Source organism: Salvia hispanica, chromosome 3 (assembly GCF_029641045.1).
Source record: "Salvia hispanica isolate PSC_SH4W2 chromosome 3, Shi_PSC_v1, whole genome shotgun sequence".
NCBI classification, from domain to species: domain Eukaryota; kingdom Viridiplantae; phylum Streptophyta; class Magnoliopsida; order Lamiales; family Lamiaceae; genus Salvia; species Salvia hispanica.
The window spans coordinates 1,522,754-1,543,184 of NC_142694.1; the positions used below are offsets into that span (position 1 = coordinate 1,522,754).

A 20,431-nucleotide genomic window follows, 5' to 3' on the forward strand; every position below is an offset into this window, starting at 1 on the left:
TGATTTAGGTCGAGTTAGAGCATCCGCGTTGTGGGATGATAAGCGTATAGTTAAGCTCACCCTACCACATCCTTTTAATCTTTATACTCCATGCATCATGTCCAACGGGAATTAAGTGAGACGGAAAATTTTTGGAAACGGAAAAAAATGGAAACAAGTGGCAAATTTTTAGAGAATATCAAAGATGGAGTAAAATTTGAATATTAACGCGGTATGATACGTCAGTATTTAATGATGTAGTGGTTAAGAATTAGTCAGTCGTAACTAAGCATCTGTTGACTTCAGAATAAGTAATAGTTTTGTTTCTCTATTTCATTGTTTATGATTTGGAGTAAAATTTGAATATTAACGCGGTATGATACGTGCTAATCCCAAATTTTAGGATCTCTCCAATTTGTTTATCAAAGTACTAAATAAATAATTATTCCTATCTAGTAAGTAATAAATTAAGTGAATAACAATAAATTCTGTCCTATAAAATATAAAATATTTGGATTTCAGCATATGATTTTATGTAGTACTCCTATTATTATAGTATGATTTACTAAAAGAAGAGAAAAAAAGAGTGATGATGTTATTTTTATTTTAGAAAATATTTCATTTGTTATTGAATATGCCAAAAAAGAAAATATTTCATTTTAAAATATATATATATATATATATATATATATATATATATATATATATATATATATATAGGGTGGGGAGTGATCAATTGCTAACTCATCATTTAATTGTTAACTACAACTAATTTAAGACCACATGATTTTAAAAAACGTGTGGTCTACAATTTGCCACGTGTAATTTTCGTTTTTATTAATTAAATCGAAAAAAATTAAAAAAAACGCTAAATTAGGGTTTTGGATGAAAATGTCAATATAGTGTTTCGAAAATATCAACACAATGCTTTGAGAATGTCAATACAAATTTAGGATTGACATTGTATATGCTTTATATTGACATATTATCTTAGATGTATTGACATTAGCCTATGTATGAAAAATACGAAAATTCTAGATTTTTTGTTTTCAAATTTTGACGTCGGAACATATGCATGTAGTATATCGTTGGAATCCTTATAAAATTATCTTTAATTTGATATATGTTATATGAATTTAAAGTTTTGGGATTCCTTTTAAAAGTTAATTATAACTAACTTGACATTAATAGCCCTATTGATTTTTATTGGAATTAATCCTATAGCCTTATTGACGTTTTTTGTTGATCGTATTGACATTTTGTGGTTAATGATCTAGGCTTTTAATTTGAACATCTAATGACTATTATTGAATTGTAGTTAGCAATATAACACTCCCATAAACACTGCTATATCAATACAGTATTAATGAGATTAATGTAATGAAGTGGCTAAGAATTAGTCAAAATCGTAATTAAGCTTCCATTGACTCGAGGGTAGTAGTAATTATCCCTGACTTAGAGAATTTATTTTTCTCGGTTTTATCTTTTTTGTGAACGTGCTAATCCCTGATTTTAGGGACCACTAATAGGTTGGATTAGTTTTTATATCGCGTAAATTTGTTAGAATTCTGAATAAATTATGATTCCGATCTAGACATGTAGTATACTATTTAAGTGAATAAGAAATGGAAGACTTTTTGTAAACACAATATTTGCGGACAATTGTATTATTATGCCATGCGCATCGATATTGTAACGCTTTACATGGTAATTAGTTTTTATATTGTGTAAATTTGTTAGAATTCTGAATAAATTATGATTCCGATCTAGACATGTAGTATACTATTTAAGTGAATAAGAAATGGAAGACTTTTTGTAAACACAATATTTGCGGACAATTGTATTATTATGCCATGCGCATCGATATTGTAACGCTTTACATGGTAATTAGTTTTTATATTGTGTGAATTTGTTAGAATTCTGAATAAATTATGATTCCGATCTAGACATGTAGTATACTATTTAAGTGAATAAGAAATGGAAGACTTTTATAAACACAATATTTGAGGACAATTGTATTATTATGCCATGCGCATCGATATTGTAACGCTTTACATGGTAATTAGTTTTTATATTGTGTAAATTTGTTAGAATTCTGAATAAATTATGATTCCGATCTAGACATGTAGTATACTATTTAAGTGAATAAGAAATGGAAGACTTTTTGTAAACACAATATTTGCGGACAATTGTATTATTATGCAGCGCATCGATATTGTAACGCTTTACATGGTAATTAGTTTTTATATTGTGTAAATTTGTTAGAATTCTGAATAAATTATGATTCCGATCTAGACATGTAGTATACTATTTAAGTGAATAAGAAATGGAAGACTTTTTGTAAACACAATATTTGCGGACAATTGTATTATTATGCCATGCGCATCGATATTGTAACGCTTTACATGGTAATTAGTTTTTATATTGTGTGAATTTGTTAGAATTCTGAATAAATTATGATTCCGATCTAGACATGTAGTATACTATTTAAGTGAATAAGAAATGGAAGACTTTTATAAACACAATATTTGAGGACAATTGTATTATTATGCCATGCGCATCGATATTGTAACGCTTTACATGGTAATTAGTTTTTATATTGTGTAAATTTGTTAGAATTCTGAATAAATTATGATTCCGATCTAGACATGTAGTATACTATTTAAGTGAATAAGAAATGGAAGACTTTTTGTAAACACAATATTTGCGGACAATTGTATTATTATGCCATGCGCATCGATATTGTAACGCTTTACATGGTAATTAGTTTTTATATTGTGTAAATTTGTTAGAATTCTGAATAAATTATGATTCCGATCTAGACATGTAGTATACTATTTAAGTGAATAAGAAATGGAAGACTTTTATAAACACAATATTTGAGGACAATTCTATAATTATGCCATGCGCATCGATATTGTAACGCATTAAGATGAATTGGATTCTCATACATTGACAGAAAAAATGGGCAAAATAAAAAAAGACTGCAACTTGTTATTAACGAACAAGTGGGAAAATCCTAATACCAACTGATTCATCCATTAAATTGACGAGCTAAGTTTGTGCACTTTCCGGTGATTATTAGTGAAATATAAGGTTCAATTAATAATTTAATATCTTAAAGTTCTTCAAACTATCATAAAATTATTTATTTTAATATAATTTTGAGTAGTTTATTAATAATATTATTATGCCAGAGTAAATGTAAATTAATACTAGTACTCCTCTGTCCCATTAGAAATGAAACGTTTTTCTTTTTGGTCTGTCCAATTAAAAATAAAACATTTCTAAAAATAGAAATAATACTCTCTCTACTTTTTCTTCTATCATACTTTACTCTCTCTCCGTTAACTCACAAAACAACACTATATAAAATCATGTGCCGAAAAGTAAATGTTGCATTTTTAATGGGCCGGAGGGAGTATTTGATAGTAGTATTATTTTTCTATCAATTTGTCAGTTGCTGATATATATGGGTCGGGGCTTGTTGGAAGGTGAATGGGCTGCAGTTGATGTTGTTGATGGGCTGGCTGGTTGGGCCAACTCTGATGCATCGTGGCCCAAGCCCATTTCACTCGGTCCACTAAGATAAGTGAAGACTGCACTCACACACTAGAATTTGGTAGAGAATTTTCTAAGGCATGTTAGTTTAGTGTCAAAAGAAATTTTTGGAACATCAGCTAGTGAACATAGATTTTCGCTTTAAAATTATTTTCAAATCTTGGCTCAACAATTCTCAAATGTATACTACTATATCATAGTCACTCTGAATATATTTCATCACATATTATCATGAACTAGCTCTAAGTTAAACATATGATTTGTTCACCAAGAAAAAATATGAACATCAGATGATTAATTAGATACTCACAGTCAATCATTGAATTATTCCATTCCAATATTCCAGACAAATTTATCAACTAGGAATGAATTTAAGCCAAATTTACTTACCATACATGTCACTTCTATTTTTGTGCCATTAAACACTTTAGGCTCAACTTTGCAAGACAATTTGCCCTTTTTTCTTCTCCCAACTGCAATTTCATTCCATTTGACCAGAAATTAATCAGCTAAATAAAGCTAGATTAACAATTAAAGTAGTATATATCAATTACCCCTCATCCAATATATCAATCACAAATTTCCTATTTCGCCCAACATAATTTTGAAATTCTTTTTAAATATAAAATCTGCCCAATTATATCCTTTTTAAATATAGAGTGAATTACATAAACGGTACCTGATCTTTCACTTTCGCACGTAAATGGTACCTGATCTTTATTTTATATCGTTTTTGGTACCCAGTGACAAAAATAACCCTAGGTACCAAATATGTGATTTTTTTTCATGGAGGATATTTTTGGAAATTTCAATTAAATAGTACCAAATATGTGATTATTTTTTCTTCCTTTCACATTTCTCTTTTTCTTCTTTAATTTCTTCTTCTTTATTTTTTATTCATTTTCTTCTTTCTTTTTGTATTGTATCTTCCTATCTTTTTTCTTTTTTTCTCCTTAGTTTATGTTTCTCCATCCTTCTTTTTTCTTTTTTCTTCTTTTTTTTTAGTGTTTTATACATACATTTAATTACATTAATAATATAAATAAAAAAAATACCTAATTAAATTAATTATTTAAAGTAATTAAATCAATTGAATATTTTTTATTAAATTATTTTATACTCATTTTAAGGTTGAAACACCTAACTAAAAATATTCAACTTTTTATATCATTATGAATACAATTCACAATGTTAAATTTTTATTAAGGCTATATTGATTATTAACAAATTTTTTAATGTATAATAATAATAATAATAATAATAATAATAATAATAATAATAATAATAATAATAATTGTTATTAGTACATAGTATTATAACAATAATAATTAAATATAATTGAATGATATTAAAAATGAATTAATTATTAATTTATAACATCAAAATAATAATATTAATATTGATTAATAATAATAATAGTATAAAGAATTAAGAGAATGAGAGAAGATATTATAATATCACTTTTGGTACTAATTTTTTGTATGCCCAAAATACCCTTTATGACATAAATGTGAAAATATATTTGTTTAAGGGGTATTTTGGGAAGAAAATTGCATCAGGTACCAAAAATGTGATTTATAGGTACCAAAAACGATATAAAATAAAGATCAGGTACCGTTTACGTGCGAAAGTGAAAGATCAGGTACCATTTATGTAGTTCACTCTTAAATATAAAATCTGCCCAACTTAAAATAAGAGATGGCCCAACAGATATGGAGTACACAAATAAGTAAGAGAGAGAAGATACTGGATTATAAATCGGGATTCAAAGGATGATACTTCTCCAGTATAGGTTCCAAAAAGATTACAACATTGTCTTTCTGATGAAAACCTTGATTTAGAATTTAGAAAATCATCAAATTTAAATCATCTCACTTCATGCTAATACCCTTTAAAGATAGAACAAATTAAGACAAACATCTTGTAATTATAAATATGAGTTGCCTAATGAAAGGCGATTAAAATGAACTTGACTAACCATATCATTCTTAACCTTTGACGCCAATGCCACGTACCTTTTGGATCTCTTGGACACACTTGAGAAGAGACACTTTAATGGCATTTTATAAAACTTAATTAGTTTTCAAAGACCCTTTTATAAAAGATTATTAGTACAAGTTAATTAGCTTAAGAATATGCAAAGAATTATATGCAGTGATTCTACTAGGAATATGCATTCTATTCTAGGGGTTCGTTGGAATGAAACACTAAATTCTCGAATCAAGATTTGGGGTTTTCAACGAAACCCAAAAAATCAATTACTTGGAACTAATTAATGAGGGAAATAATTAATTACTAGTTCTGAAGATTCAATCATTTTCAAATAATTAATAGGAGGACTAATTATTTCATTAAATCCTGAAATCTAAAATCATACTGAACGCATCATTATAAATCTTAAAATCGGCCCAACTTAAGAAAAGAGGTGGCCCAACACTGAAGAAATGGAGTAGTAGTACTACTTTACAAATAAGAAAGAGAAAAAAAAATACTGAACTATAAATAGGAATTCAAAGGATGATGCTTCTCCGTTCCAAAATCATCAAATTTAACTCATCTCATTTCATGGTAATAAAGGTGGAACAAATTAAAAAAGACAATCATCGATCCTTGTAATTATAAATATGAGTTGCCTAATGAAAGGCGAACTAAATGAACTTGGCTAACCTTATCATTCTTCAACTTTAAGGCCAATGCCACGTTCCTCCGTGATCCGTTGGACACACTTGAGAAGAGATTCGTTTGCACGATCAACCTCAATTAGCTTAAGATAAAATGTGCCAATGGCATTTGGAATATCATTCAGCTTACGACAACCTTTAAGTACAAGGCGCTTTAGTTGAAAGAATTGGTGTTCTTTAGCAACCAAATTCTTGATATCAGATTCCTCAATTAGCAAATAACACAGTTCAGCAAACACTTTTCGTTCGTCCACGAACTCTTCATTAGTGTCCCATGTATCGCCTTCAAAGGCATGATCTCTCAGTTTGAGCACTTCAAGTTGGGGCAGAGCTGCAATAGCTTTCATATCATCCCAAGGAAATCGCCAACCACTCAAGGCTTAGCTTTTCCCTGAAGAAGAGAACCTTTCTTCACAACTAGTGTCAGTTTCTCAAGCTGAGACAAAAGCACAAGATTGTGGAGCTGATAGTCTTGTTGATATCTGTCTCCAAAATATGTGATTGCCAGCTTTTTCACATTGCATATCAATTTCATCATCTCTTCTTTGCATATCAGCTTTTTCACAACAGACAGTGTAAGCAGCATCTTCAGAGCAGGAGAAGTTGTTTCTTCTGGATGTGCCAAGAGATCGAAGAAGGAGACAAGATGCGTCAAAAGTGGCAGCATCCAGATCTCTAATGGTAGATATACCTCATCCCTTGAGTATATGTATTTCCTTGATCTCTTGTTGGGACGGATGATCAACGACCGAAGATTCTGCAATTTGGATATGGCTGATGGAACCTCCATTGCACATCCGAAAGCAAGGTACCTCAAGTGGAAGAGGTCGAACACAGAAGTAGGGAGTGCATATGCATCTGTATCAACCACATCCAACACCCTTAGCAATTTGAACTTGCGCAGACCGCGTAATGAGCTTTCATTACGATGGAAGCTTATAATGGTACGCAGGGTTGAGGCATACACTCTTGCAACCTCCCTCAGATCAAGATGAGAAATACTGATCCGCCGCTCATAATTCTCATCTAGAGCCTTTATTTTGAACACGTCACGTACCAAATCATGGACAATGCAACTTTTGATTCCACCATTGGACTTGATGGCTGTGGTGGAAGCCAAATTTTTGCTCACGATTTCCTTCACATATTGTTCAGCGTTATATTGAGTAGTAGCAAATCCTTCAGCCATCCATAACTTAGCAAGCACGGAGACTCGAAGTTCATAATCATCATGGAAGCCACACATGTATAAGAAACAAGACCTCAAAGGATGAGACAATTCGGCATAACTCAAAGACATTGTAGATTGAAACTGTGCGTCTTCCACGATAAGTGAACGTATGTTTTGTGCAACTTCCTCCCACGAGGATTGAGTCTGGTCTCGTGGAGACAATATACGAGCAACTACAACAATTGCAAGGGGCATCCCCTTGCAACCTTTGGCAATATCCTTTCCGATCTTCTCCGACTCAGATGGACAATCTTTGCTACCAAACACCTTTTGCTTCAAAAGAGACCAACTTACATGCTCATCCATGAGACCCATCTTGTGAGCATTATGGGAATAGAAAATCAAATTGTCATTCCTTGTGGTTATCAAAATCCAACTCCCATCACTCTTTTCTTCTTTGGGAAATACCTTGCTTATGTCTTCCATAGTTTTTTTACTCCATAGATCATCCAGCACAATCAGGTACTTGTTGTTCATCAAGATTTGGCGTAACTTGTGTTCCGTTGTGTCACAATCATTCACAAGTCCTTTTTCGATTTGATTCTCCAAGGAGAGTAAGAGCTCTTCATAGACAGTTTCAATTTGATAGTTCTGGGACACAGTGATCCAGACACGAACAGGAAAGTGGTTGACAACTTGGTCATCATCAAAAACAGCTCTGGCAAGAGTTGTCTTTCCAATACCACCCATCCCCGTGATTCCAATGAAGTATTCAATCCAAGGGGATTTGAAGAGCATAACTCTTAATTTGTCCACCTGCTTCTCCAGACCAACAGCAGCTGGTGTGGGTGTTGGAGATGACTCAAGAAGAATCTTATTCCTATCGACAGCTGCTGTGGTCGTTTGTTATGACATCCCTTATCTGATCGGTCAATACCTGCACACAAGAAACACAAGCCTTGGTTATCCGGCGCCCAAGAGGCTTGGGTCGGCGGTAATTTCCGGCGAAGGGGAGGCTGAGCGCGAGAGAGGTTCTCGACGGCAGCTTAGGGTTAGGTTTCTTGCTGTACGCTCCAAACTTGGGCCAAAATAATGATTTCATAGATAGCTCAATGTTAATGACGTGGCCCTATTTATACTAAGACCCTAGGGTTGGTTCGACCTAACCTATATATCCGGGAAAGAACCAACTAAGAAAACCCGGACGGAGCTTATAACACGCTCGACTCAATTACAATGCCAACAGAAATACGTTCATAAATAAATAACAAAAACATGAAAAAGAAGTAAAGTTCTATCTAAGGAATTAGTCGCTACTTAGCGACGTAATTCGCAAACTTCTGCGGCGGCTTGATTTGGTCCCTTGGTCGCAAGGCTCTGGCCGTCGTGCTTTCTGGTTGCACTTGCACTCTTGGCTCAGCCTCACGATCTACCCTTGCTTCTTCTTCTGTCTCCTCGTCATCGCCGGTGGGCTCTTCAGTTGGTTTTCTCAAGCTATCCTTATCAACTCTCCCCTCCTTAACAACTTCCTTGACCTCAAGGGAGAGGTTAGGAAAGCGCTTCCTGATCGTGTCCAGCGGCTCCCACGATGGTGCGTCTGTCCCGTCCGACCAACGTACCAACACATGATCGCTTGGTTTGCCATCATGCCACATCACCTGCGAATCAATAAAGGCCACCGGGTATACAATCGGCCTGGCTCCCACAAAGTCAGACGGCAGCTCCACTGTTCTGGATTCGTCATCTCCTGCTATGAACTCCCGCAGCAAGCTAACATGGAAGACGTCATGTATCCTGCTCCCTTCCGGTAATCGCAGCCGGTAGGCAACTGGTCCGACGCGCTGCAATACTTCAAATGGACCATAGAAACGTCGAGCAAGCTTTGCGGAAAGTGGTTTGGCGACCGAATGCTGGCGGTACGGTTGTAGCTTTAGCCACACTAGATCGCCCACTTCAAATTCCACGTGCCGACGGTGTTTGTTCGCCGTTTCTCTCATCCGTTGTTGTGCTCGTTCTAGATTTGCTCGTAGCTCCACAAGGAGGCTGCCCCGTTGCCGAATCAAGTCTGCTACCTTTGGCGGCGTCGCGGCAGAAGGGGGTGATGCCACCAACAACGGAGGATCACGACCGTACAAGGCGCGGAACGGAGACGTGCCTAAGGCAGCATTGTGGAAGCAGTTGAGTGCCAGTTCGGCCCACGGAAGGAAATTGCACCACTTGGATGGACGGTCTGCTGTAAATGCTCGCAGGTACTGTTCCAACCCACGATTCCGCACCTCTGTCTGTCCGTCGGATTGCGGGTGGTAAGCTGTCGAAAAGTGCAGCTTAGTACCGCTTAAGCGGAGCATTTCCTCCCAAGTAGCATTCAAGAAAATCGAATCCCTGTCGGAGACGAGGGTCTTTGGGAAACCATGGTGGCGGACCACCGTATTAATAAATAGGTGTGCTACTCGCAAAGCGTCAAATCGCGTTGGTAGTGGAGCAAAATGGGCATACTTCGAGAGGCGGTCCACCACCACCATAATTGTCGTATAGCCGCGAGACGGCGGTAGGCCCGTAATGAAGTCCATGGAAACGTCCTCCCAAACTTGTGTGGGGATCGGGAGAGGCTGCAGCAACCCCGCAGGCTTTTGAGTAGAGTATTTAGTGGATTGACAGATAGCACATGAGTCCACAAACTTCTTCACATCCTTGCGCATATTCGGCCAGTAAAAGCCTGCAGATAACAGCTTGAAAGTTCTTTCATGGCCGGGGTGGCCCGCCAAAGGGGTGGAGTGATGTTCGGTGAGTAACGGCCCCTTCAATTTGGAGTTTGGGCTGAGAAGAAGGCGGCGGTGGTAATAGACAAGTCCGTCCACATAAGAAAGATGGGGTGGGGCTGCCCCGCTGGTAATCTCCACCACCAATGCCTTCAAATCATGTAGTTCTGCCGTTTCAACTCGTAGCAGTTCCACAATTTTGGGTACCGGCTGAGCTATAGCTGTAGTTAATGTGCAGCAAAAAAAAGTTTAATTATGTTTTTTTGTTTAGAGTGTCATTAGTAGGTTGGCTGATTATGACACTAGTCATTAATTCTCTAGCATGTGTTTTCATTTCCTAGAAAAAGTGTCTCGTATTCCATCTTTAATTAGTAGAGATGGAGAGTCTTTTGTAAGTTGAACCATTTTTTCATCTATCTAATTATCAGACTTTCTCCCCTGAAAACTCATCTCCATAAGAACTCCTAAAACAGAGACTATACAACCATCATCTCAATCAAAAAACAAAGGAGAAATTCTAGTGCCAACGATCCAACAATTTGGCATCAGAGCCTAGTTGAAATACTAGGATTTCTCCAACAAAAAAAGCCTCAAGAAGGTGAAAGGAAGAGCAATAGTTGCTGTCAAGTTTCAGCAGAGTATCTCATACAAAATGGAGAACTCACAACATGTTTCTCTACCAATCTTTGCCGGAGAGAACTTTGAGTTTTGGTGCAAGAAGATGAAGACACTACTTGCCTCATTGGACTTGTGGGAGCTCGTCGATGAAGGCTACGACGACGAAGCAAACGAGAATCCTACGGCGGCTCAAATAAAGGAGTTAAAGAAGACGAAGCAAAGAGATGCTGCAGCTTTGTCAAAGATCCAACAAGCCGTCGCCGATTCGATTTTCCCTCGAATCATGGGAGCTGAAAAATCAAAGGAGGCATGGGAGATTCTTCAAAAAGAATTTGGAGGAGATGAAAAGGTTAGAGCCATTAAACTCCAAACTCTACGAAGAGATTTTGAGAATACAAAAATGAAAGACAATGAAACCTTAAATCAGTTTCATTCAAGTTTTATTGAGCTCACAAATCAAATGAGAGTGTATGGTGAAGAGCTTTCAGATCAGAGAATGATAGAAAAGATTTTGATATGTCTTCCAAAAAGGTTTAATGCTATAGTTGCTGTTATTGAGCAAACTAAAGACATTTCTCAAATGAGCATTCATGAGTTGATGGGTTCTTTGAAATCATATGAAGAAAGGTTGTTAAGGCAATCGGAAAAGCCGATTGAGAGTGCATTTCAATCAAAACTGCATTTGAATGTTAAAAGCGTTGGTGAATCTTCATTTAGTGGTGGCCAACAAAATCGTAGTGGAACCTATGGTCGTGGAAGAGGTCAAGAGAAAACCAAACATGGTGGTAGAGGTTTTCACAAAGCTGAAAATGGGAAGAAGTGTACTCACTGTGGAAAGAGTAACCATGAGTACAAGGATTGTTGGTTCAAGGACAAGCCGAAATGCCACAAATGTAGTCGGTTTGGTCATCTTCAAAAGGATTGCTATGCAAACAATCAACCACAACAGCAGCAACATGCAAATTTTTTGGAAGAAAAGCAGAGTGAAGAATATATGTTTTATGCTTCACAAAGCAAAAAACAAAAAGATGAAGATGTGTGGTACATCGACAGTGGTTGTAGTAACCACATGACAGGTGATGAGTCCATCTTTGTGAGCATTGATACATCTGTAAATTCTCAAGTGAAGATGGGAAATGGTGCTCTTGTCAAAGCTCAAGGAAAAGGAACGATAAGTGTCGACACGAAGAAAGGGATGAAGCGCATAAGTGATGTGCTACTTGTACCAGATTTGAGGCAGAATTTGTTGAGTGTTGGACAACTTATTGAACATGGATACACTGTCCATTTCGAAGGAAATTCATGTGTCATACTAGATAAAGAGGGGGCGAAGCAAATTGTGGCAAAAATTCAAATGGAGAAGAGTCGCAGCTTTCCTCTCACATTCAAGTATGCTGAAAATGTGGCAATGAAAGCTCAAGTAATGGATGAATCATGGTTATGGCATTTGAGACTTGGACACTTGAACTTCAATAGTCTCAAGCTACTACACAACAAAAATATGGTCCATGGTCTGCCAAAAATTGGAGAAACACTGCAGCATGTCTGTGAAGGATGCGCACTTGGAAAGCATCACCGACTACCGTTTCCAAAAGGAGTTGCTTGGAGAGCAAAGGAACCTCTAGAGCTTGTACACACCGATGTGTGCGGACCAATGTCGATAAATTCTAATGGTGGAAACAGGTACTTCATTCTCTTCATTGATGATTTTACTCGTATGACGTGGGTTTACTTCTTGAAGCAAAAATCCGAAGTGTTTGAAGTTTTTCGGAAATTCAAGCTCTTTGTGGAGAATCAAAGTGGTCGTACCATCAAAGTGCTAAGAAGTGACAACGGAAAGGAGTACACTTCAAATCAATTCACCAAGTATTGTGAAGAAGAAGGCATTGGAAGACAACTAAGTGTTGGATACACACCACAACAAAATGGTGTATCCGAACGCAAGAATAGGACGGTGATGGAGATGGCAAAATCAATGATACATGCCAAAGGATTGCTTAAAAGTTTTTGGGCAGATGCCGTTCATACAGCAGTATACTTGCTGAATCGATGTCCAACAAAAGCTGTGATGGATAGAACTCCAACTGAAGCATGGAGTGGAAGAAAGCCATCAGTGAAGCATTTGAGAGTTTTTGGGTCAGTTTGCTATGCCCAAATTCCAAAAGAAAAAAGGCAAAAGCTTGATGAAACAAGTGTGAAATGTATACTTGTTGGCTATAGCAACATGTCCAAAGGCTATAGACTTTACAACTTGAAGACGAGAAGTGTTATCACAAGTCGAGATGTGATATTCGACGAAAATGCAAGTTGGAATTGGGAAGTAAATAAAGTGCAAAAGAGTGGATCAGTCATTGATGAAACACAGCAAGCTCCAATTGTTGAAGATGAGGGAGATGGTGATGAAGGTGCAGATTTTTCATCCCCAAATGATTCAAGCTCTAACTCGGATCCAAGTTCGTCCACATCATCATCAAGTCCTGCTCCTAGAATGAAAAGCTTGCAAGATGTCTATGAGAGATGCAATGTTTGCCTCATAGAACCTGAAAATTTTGATGAAGCAATGGAGCAAGAAGCTTGGAGAAAAGCTATGCAAGAAGAAATTGATGTGATCGAAAAGAACAAGACATGGGAGTTGGTCGAACGCCCACGAGAAAAAGAAATCATTGGAGTGAAATGGGTCTACAAAGTTAAAGTAAATGAAGATGGATCATTTCAAAGAAACAAGGCAAGACTTGTAGCAAAAGGCTACACACAACAGCCCGGAATTGACTACGACGAAACATTTTCGCCGGTTTCACGTTTGGATACAATCCGGATGCTCATTGCTCTTGCAGCTCAAAAGGGGTGGTTATTATACCAACTTGACATCAAATCAGCCTTCTTGAATGGAGAATTGACCAATGAAATTTATGTGGAGCAACCTCAAGGTTTTGTAATCGAAGGTGCCGAAGATAAAGTTTATCGGTTGAAGAAAGCATTGTACGGATTGAAGCAAGCATCAAGAGCTTGGTACAGCCAAATCGATGCATATTTCATTGAGCACGGATTTGAAAGGAGCAAAAGTGAGTCTACTTTGTATGTGAAGACTCAAGGTACATCTACTCTCATTGTTGCTTTATATGTTGATGATTTGTTGTTTTGTGGTGATGATGAGAAGATGATACATGATTTTAAAATTGAGATGATGAAGAGATATGAAATGAGTGATATGGGGCTGCTACATCATTTCTTGGGTATGGAGATATACCAAGAAAATGATGGGGTGTTTATTTGTCAGAGAAAGTATGCAAATAATATTCTGAAAAAATTTGGAATGGGTGATTGCAACCCAACTTTGATTCCATTGGTGGTGAATGAGAAAATGAAGAAAGAAGATGGTGAAAAGAAGATTGATGCTTCTATCTATCGAAGTATGGTTGGAAGTTTGTTGTATCTTTGTGCGACAAGACCGGACATTATGTTTGCTTCTAGTATGTTGTCAAGATTCATGAATAGTCCAAGTCAAATCCATCTTGGTGCAGCAAAGAGAGTTCTTAGATACATCAAAGGCACAACAAATTTTGGGATCAAGTATGTCAAAGGTGCCCAAATTAATTTGCAAGGCTATTGCGATAGCGATTGGGCCGGATGTTTGGATGATATGAAGAGTACTACGGGTTACTCATTTTCTCTTGGTTCAAGTGTGTTTTCTTGGAGTTCAAAGAAGCAGGAGAGTGTGGCACAGTCAACTGCCGAAGCTGAATATGTTGCAGCTGCTATGGCGACATCACAGGTGTATTGGCTGAGAAAGATTCTTGGTGATATTGGAATGAAGCAGAAGGAGGCTACCGAGCTGTTTTGCGACAACCAATCAGCAATTGCTATGAGCAAGAATCCTGTTTTTCATAGCCGCACTCGACACATCAACATCAAATATCATTTCATCCGTGAAGCCATTGAAGAAGGTGAAGTTCAGCTCACATTTTGCAAGTCCGAAGATCAAGTGGCAGACATCTTCACCAAAGCACTTCCAAAGGAAAAGTTTTTCAAGTTCAGAGAACTTCTTGGTGTCATGGAGCAGCACATTAAGAGGGAGAACTGTAGTTAATGTGCAGCAAAAAAAAGTTTAATTATGTTTTTTTGTTTAGAGTGTCATTAGTAGGTTGGCTGATTATGACACTAGTCATTAATTCTCTAGCATGTGTTTTCATTTCCTAGAAAAAGTGTCTCGTATTCCATCTTTAATTAGTAGAGATGGAGAGTCTTTTGTAAGTTGAACCATTTTTTCATCTATCTAATTATCAGACTTTCTCCCCTGAAAACTCATCTCCATAAGAACTCCTAAAACAGAGACTATACAACCATCATCTCAATCAAAAAACAAAGGAGAAATTCTAGTGCCAACGATCCAACAATAGCAGCCAAGTACGCTGCCCCTTCGGCGACCTCCAGTAGCTGAGCTGAGATGGTACCTTCATCAGCGGCGGTCAGTTCGGCGCTCTCTCCTCGGCGTGATAAGGCATCCGCTGCTTTGTTAGTCGATCCCTTCTTGTATTCGATGCTAAATTTATACCCCATCAGCTTCCGGATATAAAAATGTTGATCGGGCGTTTGCACCACTTGTTGCAGAAGGTCCTTCAAGCTTTTCTGGTCGGAACGTATGACGAAGTCCCTCCCGAGTAAGTACTGGCGCCATTTCTGCACGGCCTCCACGATGGCATATAACTCTTTGTGGTAAGTTGATGCTACCCGTCGACGAGGGCCTAGTTTCTTGCTGAAATAGGCAATGGGATGCTTATCTTGAATTAGTACTGCTCCGATGCCTACATCTGATGCGTCTGTCTCGATGCAGAATGGCTTATCAAAATTCGGCAAGCTCAAGACCGGGGCTGACGTCATTGCACCCTTCAAAGCAGCAAATGCCGTTTCCGCCGCGGGTGACCAGCTAAAAGCATCCTTCTTTAGCAAATCTGTCAGGGGGGCTGCAATCATGGCATAATTGGCTACGAATCTCCGGTAGTATCCCGTTAACCCCAAAAAACCTCTTAACTGCTTTATTGACTTTGGCGCAGGCCACGACGTCATCGCCTCTATCTTTGTCGGATCTGCTTTGAGGATCCCATCTGACACCAAATGTCCCAAATATACTACTGTCGTACTGCAAAACGAACATTTTGATAACTTAACATAAAACTGGTGATTCTGCAGCAGGGTCAACACCTCCGTCAGATGGGTACAATGGAGATCCAATGTTGAGCTGTATATGAGGATATCGTCGAAGAAGACGATTACACACTTTCGGAGCAGTGGCTGGAAAATCGCATTCATAGCAGCTTGGAATGTGGACGGGGCATTGGTGAGGCCAAAAGGCATAACCAAAAATTCAAAGTGCCCGTCGTGCGTCCGGAATGCGGTTTTGAAAACATCTGCATCATGCATCCGAATCTGATGGTATCCTGACCGTAAGTCCAATTTGGTGAAGAATTTTGCGCGTCCCAGTTCATCAAATAACTCGTCGGCCGTCGGGATGGGGAAGTGGTCGGGTACCGTTGCCATATTTAATGCTCGATAGTCGATGCAAAACCTGAATGAGCCGTCCTTCTTTCTGATCAGCAAGACCGGTGAGGAAAAGGGACTTTGGCTTCGCTGAATAATTCCCTGATCCAGCATTTGACGCACTTGTTTCTCTATTTCCGCCTTTTGGAAATAGGGGTATCGGTAGGGTCGAACATTCACCGGTTTGGAGTTAGGTAGAAGGTGAATGCGGTGGTCGAACTCTCGCCGTGGGGGCATGCCCGTCGGTACAGTAAAGATCTGGTGAAAAGCGTCCAATACTTCTTTGATTTCCGGCGGTGTATCTGCTGGAAAGGTGATCTCTGCTGTAGATGGGGGCGTCTCCAATTCAGCTTCAAGTGGGATAATCTCGTAGAATTCATGAGCAGGCGAGTGAGAAGCCAACATAGCCAAAGATTGCAGTGAAATAAGACGCGGGGATGGTAGGACCCCGCGCAGAGCGACAGGGACCCCGTCTCGTTGAAACTCCAAAGTCTTGCCGACGAAGTCCGCTGAAATTTTTCCTAATGATTCCATCCATGCCATTCCTAACACAATATCCAGACCGTGGATCTCCATAATGTGTAAATCTAACAAGAAATTCACCCCCTGAATGGATAGCTTAGTGCGCCGTGCAATATGTGAACAAATAATCGACGCGCCGTTGCCTACATACACCCGGAATGGCCTAATCGGGGTCAATGCTAGTTGTAACAGTTCTGCCACTCTAGGATGAAGGAAGTCATTTGTGCTACCTGTATCAATAAGAATGCTCACCGTAGTGGACCCAATTGTACCCATGACATTAAATGGCCGAGATGTACATCCGCTCGATAAGGCATGGAGGTGTGATAAGTCAGCGGTGATAATCGGCTCGCCGTCCTCACTGGATTCATAATTGTCGCGCTGGCTGTCTTCGTCTTCCTCACCCACGTAACAGAGAATTTTTTGCTTACATACATGACCTGGAATCCACTTTTCCGGGCAGTGATAACATAGTCCCTTCCGCGAACGGTCTGCCTTTTCTGCGTTTGACACCCGGATTGGTCGAAAACCCGGTTTCATCGACTCTTTGATGTGGATGCCCGGTTTGGCGGCCGCAGTCGTCTCTGCTGGCGAGGCAGTGCTGGCCGAAGGGTAACGAGAGTCACGACTGCTCCATTTTCCTCTCGTATGATGACTATGGCGTTCTTCACGCGATGCTGCCAAACGTAAAGCCAGCGCCATGGCCTCTGCGAGAGACGCCGGTTGCTGCAGTTCAACATTTTCCTGAATGGGCTCTTTGAGACCCGTGATAAAGATCGGGATTAGGGCTTCATCTGACAATCCTTGTACTCGATTAAGATAACGCTCAAAGGCATCATGGTACTCGGCCACGGTGCCTGTTTGCACCAGCTTAGATAATGGTCCAATGCTATTCTTGAAACTCTGAGGGTCAAACCTGTGACGCACATCCACGAGGAACTCGGACCAAGTCACGAAAGGGTTGTTAGCTCTGTAATTAAATATCCATTCCGCGGCTGGAGGTTGAAACAGCATCACTGCATAATGCAATCGGTCTGAATCGGGCATTTGCAGATGGTCAAAATAATACTCGACTCTAGAAATCCAGTTTGTCGCGTCTGACCCGTCAAAACGGGGAGCTTTCATATTAAGATCTCTCGGATTGTCCATCCTACCAGCCTGAGACGTCTGACGATGTAAAGGCGAGTCCCAGTTAGTCGACTGACGATAGCCATTGAAACCTCGATCCAGGGTCTGCGGATACCGAGCCGGAGGTCGGTCCCAATTTGATCGCTGTCTAGTGTACGGCTGAGAGCGAAGAGGGGCGGAGATCGACATTCGATGTGTGGCCCTCCCTTCACGCTTGTTCATCTCATGAAATCCGCCCCTACGACGACGGATGTCCCCACCACGGTCGCGCTGGCCGTGGATGAAAATCCGGGGGATCTCCTCGTCGTCTACCACACGATCTCTGCGATCACGGTAGAACTCCAATTCCGCATCGTCAGAGTAATAGGGGGGATCCGGATCTGGTATCACAGGGATCTCAAGATCGTCAACACGGCGATCGGTGGAGTCCAATCGGAACTCCAATTTATCAAACCTCTCCATAATTCTGTCAAAACCTGTCGCTAGGGGCTCATCAGTCAGTATTTCTTCCCGAGGTTGAACACTCGATTCTGGATCACCACGCGGCGGAGGGCGGGGAGCGCCGTTATGGCGGCGATTTCCCGGCTGGATGCGTCGTGGTTGAGCAGACAATAGTTCCTGGGCATTACCGCCGGTGAGAAGACCCGACGGCGGAATAACATCCGTAGAAGCTTCCATGAGGAGTAGCAATGAAAGAAACCAGTTGTTATGACCTCCCTTATCTGATCGGTCAATACCTGCACACAAGAAACACAAGCCTTGGTTATCCGGCGCCCAAGAGGCTTGGGTCGGCGGTAATTTCCGGCGAAGGGGAGGCTGAGCGCGAGAGAGGTTCTCGACGGCAGCTTAGGGTTAGGTTTCTTGCTGTACGCTCCAAACTTGGGCCAAAATAATGATTTCATAGATAGCTCAATGTTAATGACGTGGCCCTATTTATACTAAGACCCTAGGGTTGGTTCGACCTAACCTATATATCCGGGAAAGAACCAACTAAGAAAACCCGGACGGAGCTTATAACACGCTCGACTCAATTACAATGCCAACAGAAATACGTTCATAAATAAATAACAAAAACATGAAAAAGAAGTAAAGTTCTATCTAAGGAATTAGTCGCTACTTAGCGACGTAATTCGCAAACTTCTGCGGCGGCTTGATTTGGTCCCTTGGTCGCAAGGCTCTGGCCGTCGTGCTTTCTGGTTGCACTTGCACTCTTGGCTCAGCCTCACGATCTACCCTTGCTTCTTCTTCTGTCTCCTCGTCATCGCCGGTGGGCTCTTCAGTTGGTTTTCTCAAGCTATCCTTATCATCGTTGGAGATGATGAATACGGCTTCACTCTGAGCTCCTTCACCTCTTCAGCAATGGAGTTCATTTCGTCCATCGCCATATTAAGCTCGCCAAGATCATACTCAATATCCATAGCAGAATGTGATCGAACATGCTCATGCATCAAATGCTCGATAACATCTTCTGCTTCATTGGCCGCATCCCGAATTCTTCTTTCCAACCCGCTGCCTTCCTCCTTAAACTCATCAAGAAATTTCCTCAAGAAATTTACTTTTTCGTGGAACCGGTAAAGTGGATGTCTTCCATTATTAGAAATGGGGTATTTATGACGATTCAGGATCTGGTCTATTGTTTGATCTAGTGAATGCAGAACAGCATATGCCATGATCACTTAGATCAAACTTATTTTCACAAGGTTTTTATGAGTAGGTAAACTTCTTTAGATCAATTGCTACAATTCGGAGAAGGAAATGAAATTAATGTTGTGTTTTTGATGAGTGGATGAAACAATATGGGAAGATAATATGGGATCAAGTGTTGGGGTTTTTTGGATTGCTACAATCTTTTTCAAAAGAGAAATTAAATGTTGAATTGCATCATATCTTTCACAAGTTTGAGTATTAATAATACTCAGCCGGAACTAATGCCCCAAATGTCCACATCTCCCATGAGTGTAACAATATACACCTATTAGGGCATACTATAAAAGTCTCACAATAAATAGTTGGTCTGAAAAATTATGAAATTATCATTTATCTTGAATTTTCCATGAGTCGGGAATAAAACTGATTTCATGAGAAATTCATTGCAATACATCAATTCATAATTTTTGCGACTAACTTTAAAATTTATAGAAAATACTAAATTTTGACAAAGTTTGTGATTTTAGGACCAATACCCCTTAAATATAAATATGTATATAGAGTTAGTCCTAAAATCACAAACTTTGTCAAAATTCGGTATTATACATATTGGTTATCAAAGTTTTAAATAATCTATCAGAAATTGTGAAACACTCAGTCTACGTATGATGATTAGGGATTAGGGTTTAGAATTTTGGGGAAACTGTAAACATAATCTATTACATTATCCAACTACCATAATAATCTATTAAAGCGCCATCTGATTTGACCTCTAATTAAGCCGAATTAGTGTTCCACTTTAGGCAATTAAGTAATCCTCTATTATCATT

The 20,431-nt window shown here is 39.0% G+C and overlaps 2 protein-coding genes and 1 pseudogene across 2 annotated transcripts; all 3 read right to left on the reverse strand.

Annotated features, from left to right (window-relative positions):
* Positions 1-6,211: 6,211 nt before the first annotated feature.
* On the reverse strand, positions 6,212-6,759 carry LOC148929887 (putative late blight resistance protein homolog R1B-12; annotated as a pseudogene).
* Positions 6,760-6,809: 50 nt separating this feature from the next.
* On the reverse strand, positions 6,810-8,142 carry LOC125214497 (disease resistance RPP8-like protein 3). The gene is made up of 2 exons (XM_089068668.1): positions 6,913-8,142; positions 6,810-6,833 (listed from the first exon to the last, which is right to left on the reverse strand). The coding sequence occupies exons 1-2, from the start codon at positions 8,140-8,142 to the stop codon at positions 6,810-6,812; spliced, it is 1,254 nt and encodes a 417-aa protein (XP_088924794.1).
* Positions 8,143-15,101: 6,959 nt separating this feature from the next.
* On the reverse strand, positions 15,102-18,632 carry LOC148929888 (uncharacterized). The gene has a single exon (XM_089068681.1). It carries the CDS (start codon positions 18,630-18,632, stop codon positions 15,102-15,104), a length of 3,531 nt encoding a protein of 1,176 aa, XP_088924807.1.
* Positions 18,633-20,431: the final 1,799 nt, after the last annotated feature.

Bases quoted from the DNA above. Each gene is read 5' to 3' on its own strand.
- LOC125214497 (XM_089068668.1), bottom strand. From the start codon at position 8,142: ATGGGTGGTATTGGAAAGACAACTCTTGCCAGAGCTGTTTTTGATGAT. The intron at 6,834-6,912 runs GTATATCTACCA...TGGCACATCCAG, and splicing joins ACATATACTCAAGGGATGAG to AAGAAACAACTTCTCCTGCT.
- LOC148929888 (XM_089068681.1), bottom strand. From the start codon at position 18,632: ATGGAAGCTTCTACGGATGTTATTCCGCCGTCGGGTCTTCTCACCGGC.